This window comes from Rhinatrema bivittatum, chromosome 5 (genome assembly GCF_901001135.1).
Source record: "Rhinatrema bivittatum chromosome 5, aRhiBiv1.1, whole genome shotgun sequence".
Taxonomy (NCBI): domain Eukaryota; kingdom Metazoa; phylum Chordata; class Amphibia; order Gymnophiona; family Rhinatrematidae; genus Rhinatrema; species Rhinatrema bivittatum.
In genome coordinates, this window is record NC_042619.1 from 108,136,387 (window position 1) to 108,150,776 (window position 14,390).

Here is a 14,390-nt window from a genome sequence, read left to right on the forward strand (position 1 = left end):
GGAAAAAGCATAAGCATTGGCAAGTTAAATGTAAAACATTTGTAGAACAGGCTAAGAGAGAATTTGAAAAGAAGTTAGCCAAGGAGGCAAAAACTCCTAATAAAATCTTTTAAAAATATATCTGAAGTATGAGGCCTGCAAGGGAGTCGGTTGGATTGTTAGATGATCGAGGGGTTATAAGGGAACTTAGGGAAGATAAGGCCATTGTGGAAAGACTAAATTAATTCTTTGCCTAGGTGTTTACTAATGATGATGTTGGGGAGATACCCGTTCCGTAATGTTTTTCAAGGGTGATGATTCAGATAAAATGAACCAAATCACAGTAAACTTGGAAAATGTAGTAGGCCCAAGTGACAAAGTGAAGAGCAGCAAATCACCTGGACCAGATGGTATACACCCCAGGGTTCGAAAAGAACTTAAAAATGAAATTTCAGATCTATTACTAACAATTTGTAACCTATCATTATAATCGTCCGTTATACCTTAAAATTGGAGGGTGGCCAATATAACCCCAATATCTAAAAAGGGCTCCAGGGGTGATCCAGAAAACTATAGACAGGACTTCATTGTTGGGAAAAATCATGGTAACTATTCTAAAGAAAAAAATCACAGAACATATAGAAAGACAAGGAACATAGCTAGCATGAATTCACCCAAGGGAAGTCTTGCCTCAGAAATCTGCTTCATCTTTTTGAAGGGATTAATAAACGTGGATAAAGGTGAGCCAGTAGATGTAGTATATTTGGATTTTCAGAAGGCATTCGATAAAGTCCCCATGAAAGACTTCTAAGAAAATTAAAAAGTCAAGGGATAGGAGGCAATGTACTTTTGTGGATTGCAAACTGTTTAAAAGATAGGAAACAGTAAGTAGAAAGATTAAATGGTAGGTTTTCTCAGTGGAGAAAGGTAAATAGTGGAGTGCCTCAGGAATCTGTACTTGGACTGGCACTTTTTAATATATTTATAAATGATCTGGAAAGGGGAACAACCAGTGAGGTGATCAAATTTTCAGATGACACATTTATTCAGAATTGTTAAATCACAAGCTGATTGTGATAAAATGCAGGAGGACCTGGCGACTCTAGAAGACTGGGCATCCAAAGGGCAGATGAAATTTAATGTGAACAAGTGCAAAGTGATACACATAGGGAAAAATAACCCTTGCTGTGGTTACATGATGCTAGGTTCCATATTAGGAGTTACCTCCCAGGAAAAAGATCTAGGCATCATAATGGCCGATGCACTGAAATTATCGGATCAGTGTGCTGCAACAATCAAAAAAAGCAAACAGAACATTAGGAATTATTAGGAAAGGAATGGTGGATAAAATGGGGAATGTCATAATGCCTCTGTATCACTCCATGGTGAGACCACACTTTGTGTACTGTGTACAGTTTTGATCACCGCATCTCAAAAAATATATAATTGCACTAGAAAAGATTCAGAGAAGTGTGATCAAAATGATAAAGGGGATGGAATGGCTAAAGAGGCTAGGGCTGTTCAGCTTGGAGAAGAGATGACAGAGGTCTATAAAAACATGAGGACTAGCCTGGGTAAATATGATTTAGTTATTTACTCTTTCAGATGGTACAATGACTAGGAGATACTCCATGAAGTTAGAAAGTAGCTTATTTAAAACAAGTCAGAGAAAACTCTTTTTCACTCAATGTACAATTAAGCTCTGGAATTCATTGCCAGATGTTATGGTAAAGGCAGTTAGCATAGTTGGATTTAAAAAAGGTTTGGACAAGTTCCTGGAGGAGAAGTCCATACCCTAATGAATTTGACATTCTGGTTGATTTTAAAAGTATGGCGTGCACCAAAAGCAGGAGATACGCGCATGTCTCGGACCAACATGCACCATGCGGAATTTAAAAGGCCCACGGCAATGCGCATATCTCCTGTTACGTGCACAACAATCTTTTTACCAAAAAAGGGCAGGGCATGGGCTTGGTCTGGGTGCTACATGGGCGGGTTGGATCTGCAGCATGAATCCAACACATTTATATATTTACACTCACAAGTGCACGCAGGGGTCCCCTACCGCACAACTTTACTTCTGTTATGAAGTGCATTTAAGTCATGAAACAAAAAATAAAATACACTATTCAGTGGGGTTTAAGGGTCGGGCGTAATAGGGGGGCAAGTTAGCTAGGTGGATTAGGAAGTCCTCTCCTTTACTGGGGCAAACTGGGAATGAACTGAGAAAAAGGGCTATTGCATTGGTGTGTGTAGCTACTAAAATTCCCCCTCTTCCACATGCGAGGCGGCATTTGCACGAGTCAATATAAAATCATGCGCACATATATGTGCATATAGCCAATTTTATAACACACACTCATATGTTATAAAATTGCTGCATCCATGTGCATGCTTCGTAAATGCACACGTCTTAAAATTTACCTCTTAGGAAATATTCTCTGCTTATTACTGGCATTAGTAGCAAGGGATTTATTTCCATAAGATATGCCATACTGGGTCAAACCAAGGGTCCATCAAGCCCAATATCCTGTTTCCAACAGTGGCCAATGCAGGTCACAAGTACCTGGCAAGTACCCAAACATTAAACAGTTCTCATGCTATTAAAGCCGTTAATAAGCAGTTGTCTATGTCAACTTGATTAATAGCAGTTTATGGACTGCTCCTCGAGGAACATATCCAAACCTTTTTTAAACCCATCTAACTGCCTTAACCACATCCTTTAGCAATGAATTCCAAAGCTTAATTATGCGTTGAGTGAAAAACAATTTCCTTTGATTTGTTTTGTGTCACTTGCTAATTTCAAGTGCTCCCTAGTACTTCTATTATCTGAAGGAATAAAAAGAAAACGATTCACATTTATCCGTTCAAGTCCTTTCATGATTTTATAGCCTTCTCTCATATCCCCCCTCAGTCACCTTTTCTCCAAGCTGAACAGCCCTAACCTCTTTAGCCTTTCCTCATAGGGAGCTGTTCCATTCCCTTTATCATTTTGGTCACCCATCTCTGAGCCTTCTCCAGTGCAACTACTATATTTTTCACTTCATAAGACGCACCTGACCATAAGACACAACTAGGATTCAGAGGGGGAAAATTAAAAAAAAAAACCCAACAACGGTGTGCTAAACCGGCTCTGTTCCCGGGCGTCTGTGCATCATAAGGAGCAAATTAGGGGTGTGTATACAATTTATTTTGTCCCCATTTCGTTTTCAGGTCTGGGGAGGGCCATTTCGGTCCACTCCCTGGATCAGGGGTCTCCCTTCAGTCTTCTTTTTTCCGCGTAGCAGTTGCCACGCGGTTAAGGAGCTCTTACCACATTCCTGACAGGAATTCTTTAAACTAATTCTTGAAGAAAAATTTGCCCCTCAGGAGTCTCCCTTCTTCAAATTTTCCTCCGCGGGACTTCGGTAAGTTTTTGCCATAGTTTTGGTCGGCTACCGTCGAGTTCGGCCCTCGAGGCCTGTTGGCAGTTGACCATCCCGCGGCTAAATTTTTGGCATACGGCCATGGCGTCGGGGTTCCGTCGGTGCCTGGACTGTACATGTACTATGTCCATCACAGACCCACATAGTCTGTGTTTTGTGTTTAGGGAGTGAGCATGATGTCCTGACTTGCACCAAATGTGCCCTAATGACACCAAAAGGTCGCAAAGCCAGAATGGAGAAGATGGGACTCCTTTTCCATGCTCACACTCCGACGCCATCGATTGCATCGACGTCATCGGAACCGGCACAGTCGAAGTCTCATCATCATCGACAGCCTCCCGGTGACCGTCCGCCATCGACGACTTCACGGCCATCGACTCCTGTCCCTTCCCCCGAAGATCGAGGGGATCGGAAAGAGAAACATCGCCATCGACGTCATAAGTCTCGGACCGTCGAGGAATCGAAGTCATCGACCTCAGTACTGTCCGAGCCTCCTTCGAAGAAGTCTCGACCAGAAGTGGCACCGTCCACTTCTGTCTCGCAGACACTGAGGCAACCCTCACCCCTTCGGGGTTTGGGAGCCGCGATTCCACCGGCGACGGTGGTCCCTCCGGCTCAGCCTCAGCCTCCCTCTCCCGTTGAGCCGAGTCTTGTTACCCTAGGTCTCCGGGTAGAACTGGACCGGCTGGTCCAGGAGGCCATCGACAAAGCGATGCTATGGTTCCAGACTCCTCCGGCACCGAGAGTGGAACCGGTCACGACCCGATTCCAGCGGCACTGGCACCGCTGCTTGCCCGGATGGAAGCGCTCATGACTGCCCTTCCACCGGCAAGACCCGGGTCACCGACAGCTGTCTCATGAGGTGGAGAAACACCGTACCGAATTCCCCCTTCGGGGGTAGTTCCATCGGTGCCATGTTGTCCCTCGCCACCGATACATTCCTCGGGGGCGATACGCACATCAGCCCCACCGATGACGGCACCGATTCCTTCGATGCCGACACCGATTCTTTCGATGCCGGCACGGGCACCGATGCCGACACCGATTCCATCGAGGACATTCTCGATGCCCCCGGTAATTCCTTGAGTTTCTCGGAGCCTCAACCGGGGCCCTCAGGTATTCAGCCCCCTCATGGTCCTACAGGTCAGCAACCTGATCCCTATGACACCTGGGGTGATGATACCTCTACAGACACCGATGATTTGCCTTCACCACCCTCTCCTGCGGAAAGTAGAAAGCGTTCTCCCCCTGAGGACCTCTCTTTCATAAATTTTGTGAAGGAAATGTCGGAGTTGGTCCCTTTTCAACTTCAATCGGAGCAAGATGACAGGCACCAGATGATGGAGTTGCTCCAATTCTTGGATGCCCCTAAAGTCATCACCTCTATTCCAATTCATCAGGTTTTTCTGGACCTTCTAAAAAAGAATTGGGAATCTCCTGGATCCGTTGCTCCAGTAAACAAAAAAGCTGACTCTACCTATCTTGTACAGTCAGCACCTGGCTTTCAGAAACCACAGCTAGACCACCACTCTGTTGTGGTAGAATCAGCTCAAAAGAAAGCTAAAAGAATAAAGCCACATTCTTCCATACCTCCTACTAAGGAAAATAAATTCCTAGATAGTATAGGTAGGAAAGTATCCCAAGGAGCCATGCTGATTTCCAGAATAGCCTCTTATCAGCTATATATGACCCAATACAATAGGGTCATCCTTAAACAGATACAGGAGTACTCAAATACCTTACCAGAACAGTTTCAGCCACAACTTCAATCCCTCCTAAATAAAGGGTTTGAAGCTGGGAAGCATGAGATAAGAACAGCTTATGACGCTTTTGATGCTTCCACTAGACTTTCTGCTACGGCCATCTCCGCCAGACGCTGGGCTTGGCTTAAGTCGTCTGACCTTCGCCCGGAAGTTCAGGACAGGCTCTCTGACTTGCCCTGTCTCGGGGACAATTTGTTTGGGGAGCAAATTCAACAAATTGTCGCTGAATTGAAGGATCATCATGAGACACTTAAACAGCTCTCATCCATTCCTTCTGACTTACCTTCTAAACGGCCGTTTAAGAAGGACCCAAAAAAGTCATTCTTCCGTCCACGGAAGTATTATCCCCCACTAGCCAAGTCTAGGTCTGCGAGGCCTTATCATAAATCTCAGCCTCGCCAGTCTCGTAAACAAAAGCCCGCAGCAGCTCCACAGCCTGGCCCTGCATCGGGTTTTTGACTTTCAATTAGAGAGCAGATGCCTCATCCCTCTTCCTACCATACCAGTAGGGGGTCGGTTAAGCCACTTTCTAGAAAAATGGCATCACATCACCACAGATCAATGGGTGATAGCAATAATTGCACAGGGTTACCACCTCAACTTCCTGACTCTCCCTTCGGACTCCCTGCCCCTACAGGCGTGGAGACTCACCGATCACTCCGTTCTTCTAGAGCAGGAAGTTTCCCTTCTCCTCCAATCAAACGCTATAGAACCTGTTCCTCCCTCACAACAAGGACTAGGGTTCTACTCCAGGTACTTTCTGATCCCAAAAAAGTCAGGAGGTCTTCGACCAATCCTGGACCTACGAGCTCTCAACAAATACCTTTACAGAGAGAAGTTCAAGATGGTAACCCTGGGCTCGCTTCTCCCACTGCTGCAAAGAGGGGACTGGCTATGCTCTCTAGACCTAAAAGATGCCTATACTCATATTGCGATAACTCAATCTCATCGCAAATACCTCCGTTTTTTAGTAGGCCGAAATCACTACCAATACCGAGTGCTCCCTTTCGGCCTGGCATCCGCACCACGAGTTTTTACCAAATGCCTCGTGGTGGTGGCAGCAGCTTTTCTCAGGAAGGAAGGTGTCCACGTCTACCCCTACCTGGACGATTGGTTAATCAGGACCCCAACCCAGCAATTCGCTCGGTCCTCCCTGACCCTGACGTTTCGAACTCTGCTTTCTCTAGGGTTTCTTGTCAATTACGAGAAATCCTGCTTAGTCCCATCTCAGACCTTATCCTTCATTGGAGCAGACTTGGACACCTTACAGGCAAAAGCCTTCCTTCCTTATCAACGAGTCCAAATCCTTGTGTCTCTAGCTTGCCAGTTGCAGTCTCAATGCACAGCAACAGCTCGCCAATTCCTCATTCTGCTGGGACACATGGCCTCCTCAGTTCATGTGACTCCCATGGCCCGCCTGGCCATGAGAGTCATGCAATGGACTCTGAGATCACAATGGACCCAAGCTGTTCAGCCTCTGTCCTCCATTGTTCGCATCACCGAGGCACTCCGTCTGTCTCTTGCCTGGTGGACAAATCAATCCAACCTCCTACGGGGCTTGCCTTTTCACCTACCAGATCCTCAATTAATTCTCACAACCGATACTTCCAACGTCGGTTGGGGAGCCCATGTAAACAATTTACAAACCCAAGGATTCTGGTCTCCAGAGGAAGCCAAACACCAGATAAACTTCCTGGAACTTCGAGCAATACGGTATGCTCTCAGGACTTTTCAAGATTGCCTATCGACCCATGTCATCTTGATTCAGACGGACAACCAGGTGGCCATGTGGTACATAAACAAGCAGGGGGGCACAGGTTCCTTTCTTTTGTGTCAGGAAGCTGCGCAGATTTGGGCAGAAGCCCTCTCCCGCTCCATGTACCTCAGGGCCACCTACTTGCCGGGAGCAGACAATGTATTGGCAGACCAGCTAAGCCATGTCTTTCAACCACACGAGTGGTCACTCAATCCCTTGGTAACGACTTCTCTTTTCCAGAAATGGGGTTATCCCCACATAGACCTCTTTGCGTCCCCTCAGAACCACAAAGTGGACAATTGCTGCTCTCTCATTTGGAGCCAGCACTCTCGACCCAGGGATGCATTCTCCCTCACGAGGACAACCGGTCTGCTTTATGCATTCCCTCCACTTCCTCTTCTGTCGAAGACTCTCGTGAAGCTATGTCAGGACAGAGGAACTATGATCCTGATAGCACCTCACTGGCCACGCCAAGTGTGGTTTCCCATACTTCAGGATCTCTCCATCCGCAGGCACATTCCTCTGGGAAAGGACCCGCATCTGATCACTCAAAACGATGGATGCCTCCTCCATCCCAACCTCCAAGCCTTGTCCCTGACGGCATGGATGTTGAAAGGTTAGTCCTTCAGCCATTTAACCTTTCAGATTCGGTTTCTCGTGTCCTGATCGCTTCACGAAAGCCTTCCACAAGAAAATCTTATTCCTACAAATGGAAAAGGTACACATCATGGTGCACTTCTCAGTCCCTTGATCCCCTTTCCTGTCCAATTTCTAAATTCTTGGACTATCTCTGGCATCTATCAGAATCAGGTCTAAAGACCTCTTCCATTAGAATGCATGTCAGTGCGGTAGCCGCCTTCCATAAAGGTATCGGGGGTGTCCCTATTTCAGTACAACCCCTTGTAACACGTTTTCTTAAAGGCTTGCTCCATTTGAAGCCACCTTTACGTCCTCCGGCCCCATCTTGGGACCTTAATCTGGTTCTTGGTCGCCTTATGAAACCTCCTTTCGAACCTCTTCACTCCTGTGACCTAAAATATCTCACATGGAAAGTGTTATTACTTTTGGCTATCACTTCAGCTCGCAGGGTTAGTGAATTACAGGCCCTAGTTACCTATCCGCCTTACACTAAACTCCTGCAGGACCGGGCGGTACTCCGCACTCACCCTAAATTCTTACCTAAGGTAGTTTCGGAGTTTCATATAATTCAATCCATCATACTACCTATCTTCTTTCCCAGGCCCCACTCCAACTCCGGGGAACAGACTCTGCATACCCTTGATTGTAAACGTGCTCTAGCTTTCTATCTAGACCGTACAGTTGCCCACAGGAAGAGTACTCAATTATTCGTCTCTTTCCATACTAACAAGTTAGGTCAACCTGTGGGTAAGCAGGCTCTTTCCTCCTGGTTGGCGGACTGCATCTCCTTTTGCTATCAGCAAGCTGGCATTCCTTTCCAAGACCGTGTCAAAGCACACTCTGTGAGGGCCATGGCGACTTCAGTAGCACACCTTCGATCGGTGCCGCTTCCTGACATCTGCAAGGCTGCCACCTGGAGTTCCCTCCATACATTTGCAGCCCATTATTGCTTGGACAAAGCTGGAAGACAGGATTCGATCTTCGGCCAGTCTGTCTTGTGTAACCTTTTTCCAGCATGATGTACCAACACCCTTCCACCTCCCGGTAGGGTGCGGATGTCCTCTACCAAATTTCACCCCAGTTGTTGTGCCTGTTGCACGCCGTTGGGTAATTTGGTGCATGTCCGGACATCCTCAGCTCGGTACTCACCCATTTGTGAGGACAACCATCCTGCTTGTCCTGTGAGAAAGCAAATGTTGCTTACCTGATGTAACAGGTGTTCTCACAGGACAGCAGGATGTTAGTCCTCACGAAACCCGCCCGCCACCCCGCGGTGTTGGGTTAGTTTTTATTTTATTTTCGGCACTGCCTGTAGCTTTGAAACAAGACTGAAGGGAGACCCCTGCTGGCTGCAGGGTTGGTGCCGTGCTGGGCATGCCCAGTAGGGGCCAGTCAAAGTTCCTGAAACTTTGACAGAAGTTTTCCGTGGTTGGGCTCCATCCTCGATGTCACCCATTTGTGAGGACTAACATCCTGCTGTCCTGTGAGAACACCTGTTACATCAGGTAAGCAACATTTGCTTTCTTGTGAATGAAGGCTCATGTGCTCAGATCCCAGCCCTGGTTCTATCTGAGCTGGATGCCCAAAGGAGCAAGAGAAAACTAGGTTAAAAAGGAAATAAGAGTTAGTGCCCTCCTTCTCCCCAAAGAACTTATTATATTGTGTAAGACAGGAAAGTAGAGAGGCTACACACTGGAGAAGATAGAAATGAACAGGTTCAGAATAAGTGAATAGAAAAAGACTATTTGGGTCACAGAATAGGAAAAAAAACGAGTGCAAAGAACAATAGTAAATGAAGAATATATGCAGAAAAAAGAAGATAACGGGGAATAAAAGGGCAAAAGTCCACTAAAACAAGAATGTATCAAGATTGTTAGAGGAGTGGAAGGAGAAGGGAGAGACTGGCAAAAAAAAACGCTAAAACGAAATCTTGTTAGGAAGTCATGAGTTAGCCAAGAGGTTAACTCATGATTTCCTTATGTTTTTATGTTTCTTGGAATCTGCCTAGAACAGGGTCTGGAAATTAGGTGGAATACAAATTATTGTAAATAAATAAAATAAATAAATACACGTTAAAGTTTAGCTCTGTAAAAAACATTTGGGGAACTGAGAAAGGATGGACAGTTAAATGCTGAATAAATATTGTCAGGTATTCTTTTTTTTTTGTTACATACCTCTGAAATTTCTGCTAGATATGTGCGCCGTTCATCATTAGCTTTATGGTAAGCCTAAATTACCAATGGACATAGAATAAAGAAGAGAGAAAATAATGAAAAATACAATGGGGTGGTCTGACAAACCTAAGTCATAATGAGGCTGATTTTCAAAAGACATAGGTACCTAACTTCAAGAAATGTAAAAATTTCTATGGGCTTAGCGCCTAAATCTAGACACTTGACACCACACAGAGGTCCATATTCAGAAATAGCTGGCTAACTGCCTGATTCACTAAGGCTTTTCTCCCATTCTGTGTCTATGCGAAAATATCTTGACGAATCACGTCCTAAGTTAGCAGGATAAGACTTATCCTGCTAACTTAGTCATGATATTCAGTGGTGCTGCCATGCCGCTGAATATATCCAGATAAGTTTAAAGTTATAGGTTACCTAAGCTGAATAAGTATATCACTACTTATCCAGCTAAGTAGCTCCTCCCACTTAGATCCTTAGAATGACTCTTTTTTAAGCTGGATAATGACTTATGCAGCTAACATCTAGCCAGATAAGAGGATCAATACACCAGTACTTGCCATTTAGATGGATAACTTTAAGTTATCCATCTAAATGGCTTTTGAATATTTACCTCATGGAGTCTAAATTAAGGTGCTTAAAAAGTAGGTGGGAGCTAGGGCACCCACCTAAATAAGACACCTCAATTTAGGTTGTCCTAGTGACTGTACTAACTGTAGCAGTTTGAAGTTAAGGTACCTAAAGCTACATGTAGACACATTTAAAGCACCTTAAATGATGGGATTTTAAATGGCTAAATATCAGCACCTTAATTAAGCTACTAATTAAGGCATTTTTAATCAGGTATTGAGCTCTCTTGAAAATCGAGCTCTGTGGTAGTATTCAAACCATTTTAGACAATGTGTCAAATAGCAAAGCCATTTCTAAAACAAGCAAAGATACTACAATAACAAACCTTAGACTCTTGTTCCATTCTAAGTTCATAATCTTTTAGTTGGTTCTGAACACTCATCTTCTCTGCTTCCAGCTGTTTAATAAGTTGATTCAAAGCACCCTGTAAATACAGGAAATAAAGAGAGAGAGAACTGTATGGATATTTCTGTTATGCATCAAGTAGTGCCTGTAAGATTTTACAACATGCCCAGTTTTTAGTTTACTATACGCATTTTTATGGTGAGATCAAAGAAAGTTATTAGCAATTTTATGTTAGTTATATTTATTAGTTAGGTTTCCTAAAAAGAGAAATCAGTCTGTCAGCCTTAACCCACTTCAAAATGCCCACACAGGGCCTCATTTTCTAAAGTATCGCAGGCCTGCAATACTTTAGGAAATGAGGGGTGAAGGGCCGAAACGGGGGGCGGGTCTGCGCTAGCCGGCAGCGATCGCACCGTTGCGGTGCGATCTCTGCCGGTTTCGCACCCAATAGCGCCACCATAGGAGGTGTAGCTTTTGGGAGCGAACGCGGATGCGAAAAGGGCATTACCTTTTCGTTGTCCACGGCGGCTTCGCGGAGTCGGCCCCGACGACTCCTCTTCTGGGGCCGACTCTGCCCCCATTTTAGTATCGCACGTGAAAAGGGACATTTTGTGTGCGAAACATCCCTTACCGCGTGCGATAAATTTAGAAAATAAGGCCCATAGTCTGTAAAACTTCATCTTCCGTCCTTTTTTAGCTATTTTTGTTGTGGTACTGTAAGAAGGGAATGTAGCTCGATATATGAGTTGCAGTAGTATCACTGCAGAAATTTCATTCATTCAATAGCATCCATTAGAAGCAAAAGGTCTGTATTGAAAGGCTATGTCGGGGAAATTTTTAGGTTACCTAGACAAAAACCTTAAATGGAACATTTTTATTTATTTATTTTCAAAGATTTATAGTTTACCTCTTCAATGTTCAAAGCAAGTTACAATAAAACAACTCATAAAAATAAATCAACAATAAACGAAAAAAGACTGACAATGTAAAATATCAGAGACTGCAAAGCTAGATAAGAATCAATCAGAAAAGAGCACTATCAATTGTTCCAACAAATGAACTTTACATAAAGAAAGGCACAATCACACCAAACTTGTGTATATAAGACACTCGAGTGCAAAGGATAATGTAAAAAATGTGATGTTAAGGTGTCAGCAAGCCAGTCAGTGCATCCTTTTAAAACTGGAACACCCGCTTTTCTCATTCACCCACCTTGAATGACTAATAATTTTTAGTTCTTATCTGCATATAAAAGTTTGAAAGGCATGGAGCTGTCTGATCAAGTTCTTATCCAATATGTTGGAGGCCGGCTTCCAGGTGTTCTCCTCTGGCCCATAACCTTCACATGAGAGGAGGTACTCCCATCCTCATCCACGTCTTCTCACATCTAGCACTTCCCTCACCTGGCATGTGGTATTACCCTCCGAGGCTATCTTCTGTGGTTCAGGCATCTTCCGAGAGGACCAGGAGAATACCAAGAGTTTTAGGAAAGAGATGTGGAAGGAGTTATGAATCCTTAAGGAGGTGGGTAAACTGAGCTGGTAGGTCACTGGACCCAACTGGCAGAGCACCGGGAATGGACAAATATATCATGGAACCAGCTGCATAGATGGAACCTTGAGCCTGATGTATCATATACTGAGCCATACCTCTTCCCTAGGCTTAAACGGGAAGCCGGTCTACGATGAGCGTTGGCAAATTTCTTGGCTTTACGGCCTGCTTCCCAAAGCATTTTCTGCGTATAGCTCCAGAGTTGATGCAGTTCTTGGGCTGTCAACTGAGCCGCAGGTGAGGGAACAGTTAGAGGTAGCAGCAAAGGGGGAAGTGGCTACCTTCTGTAGACCTGAAAAGGCGAGGATCCGGTAGTGGAGCAGGGATGCGAGTTGTGGGAAAACTCTGCCCAGGGGAGCAGAGCTGCCTAGTCATCTTGACTGGCGTTGACAGAGGCTCGCAAGAAACCTTTTGATGCCCGATTATCCTTTCGGCCTGGCCATTTGCTTGAGGGTGGTACACGGTGGTGAAGTTTAGTGTAATACTGAAGTTCTTACAGAGAGCATTCCAGTATCTTGCCGTAAATTGAGGACCACTGTCGGAAACAATATATTTGGGAAGTCCATGGAGGCGAAACACGTGCTGAACGAAGAGTTGTGCTAACTGGGGAGCCGAGGGAAGTTCGGGCAAGGCTATAAAATGAGACATCTTTTTTTTTTTTTTTTTTGAAATATGTTTATTGAGATTTTTAGGCTACAGATCATAACAAACAACAACCATGATAACAGGCCCTGTATTCGCCAATATCCCTCCCCTCTTCCCCTCCCTTCCCCCCCCCCCCCCGTCCCCCCCGTACTAGTCGGTTTGGATTGTCCAGTTGTCTCTTAACACGAAGAAGAAAATAGCGTCTGGTGAGTTCGGTGGGATGTTTTCCAGCGAATATTCATGCTTCCTGTGGTCAATTGGTCGATGTGGTGTCAGCAGTCTCATCCGCTTGATGGGCCCAGTGCCAGGGGTCGGTGGTCCCAGTGGTGGGAGCTAAGTAACTGGTAAATGCTGCCCAAGTACGAGAGGTGAGTACAGCCCTCCTTGGCATGCTTTGGGATAGGATGGCATGTTCCATAGAGCAGAGCCTTAGCATTCGTCGGAACCAGTGGTCATAGCTAGGGCCAGTGGCGCTGAGCCAATTAGTAAGTATAACTTGTTTCCCCACTACTCCTGCTTTTAAGATGAATAAGTGTTCAGGAGTAGAGAGCGGAGTGGGCAGTGACGCGGGGACTCCAAACAGCCAAAGATTTGGATCCGGCGGTAATGTTCTCTTTAAAAAAGAAGAACACGCATGAGTGATTCGATTCCAGAAGCTAGAGCTCCATCTGCAATCCCAAAAACAATGGAAATACCCGCCATCTGCTTGGAAGCATTTTGGACAGGCCGGGGATTGTGTAATCCTCATTTGGTGAGCTCGCACTGGGGTAACATAGGACTGCCAAAGAAACTTGTACTGCACCTCTTTTAACAAAACATTTTCAGTTATCATACCCACATTTTCAAAACAGGAGGCAAATTCGGCATACGTTAAGGAGAAAAGGGGCCAGGCCTGCCACCGATGAAATAGGGGACTCAAGGGTGGCTGGCGGGCAAGGTCTCGCACCGCTTTGTAATAACCAGAGACAGTGGTTTTTCCCCCCTTCCTCTTCAGTAGTGTCTCTCGAACCCGCCTAGTATTAGGAGTCTCCACTATCCGGGGCCTGGAGGTGTGTAGGAAATGAGCCAACTGCAAATAAGCGTAAGTGTCAGCTGTTCCCAACTGATATCAGCTCTGGAGTTCAGAGAAAGATGAAATACCGTCCCCGCTACTAGTCAATACATCCGAAATATGATTAATGCCCAACTTCCTCCACCGTTGGAACACACCGCCCTCCCGGCCCGGTGGAAACAGGTCGTGCCCCATTATTGAGAGCAACGGTGTGTGCGTGTTCGGGGCAGCACACAGCTTACAAAGGAGCTTCCAGGCTTCCCTGTTTGAAAGTACCAGCTCCAGAGTCCTTACGGGTGCCGGAAATTGAGACAGGGGTAGTTGTATCAAGGGATTCAGGGATGGCACTTCCATCCATTCCAACAGGCACTCGTATGGGGTCAACGAAGAAGTGGCCTCAATCCAATCCTTTATGTG

At 45.4% G+C, this 14,390-nt stretch overlaps 1 protein-coding gene across 4 annotated transcripts in view; it reads right to left on the reverse strand.

Moving 5' to 3' along the window:
* The window catches only part of CCDC169 (coiled-coil domain containing 169), a 183,904-nt gene that overhangs the window by 43,877 nt on the left and 125,637 nt on the right, over nt 1-14,390 (reverse strand). For all 4 annotated transcript variants that reach the window (XM_029602710.1, XM_029602711.1, XM_029602712.1 and 1 more), the window contains 2 exons: nt 10,707-10,805; nt 9,737-9,790 (listed from right to left, as the gene is read on the reverse strand). In XM_029602710.1, coding sequence (XP_029458570.1) covers nt 9,737-9,790; nt 10,707-10,805 — 153 coding nt within the window. The remainder of the gene's footprint in view (nt 1-9,736; nt 9,791-10,706; nt 10,806-14,390) is intronic.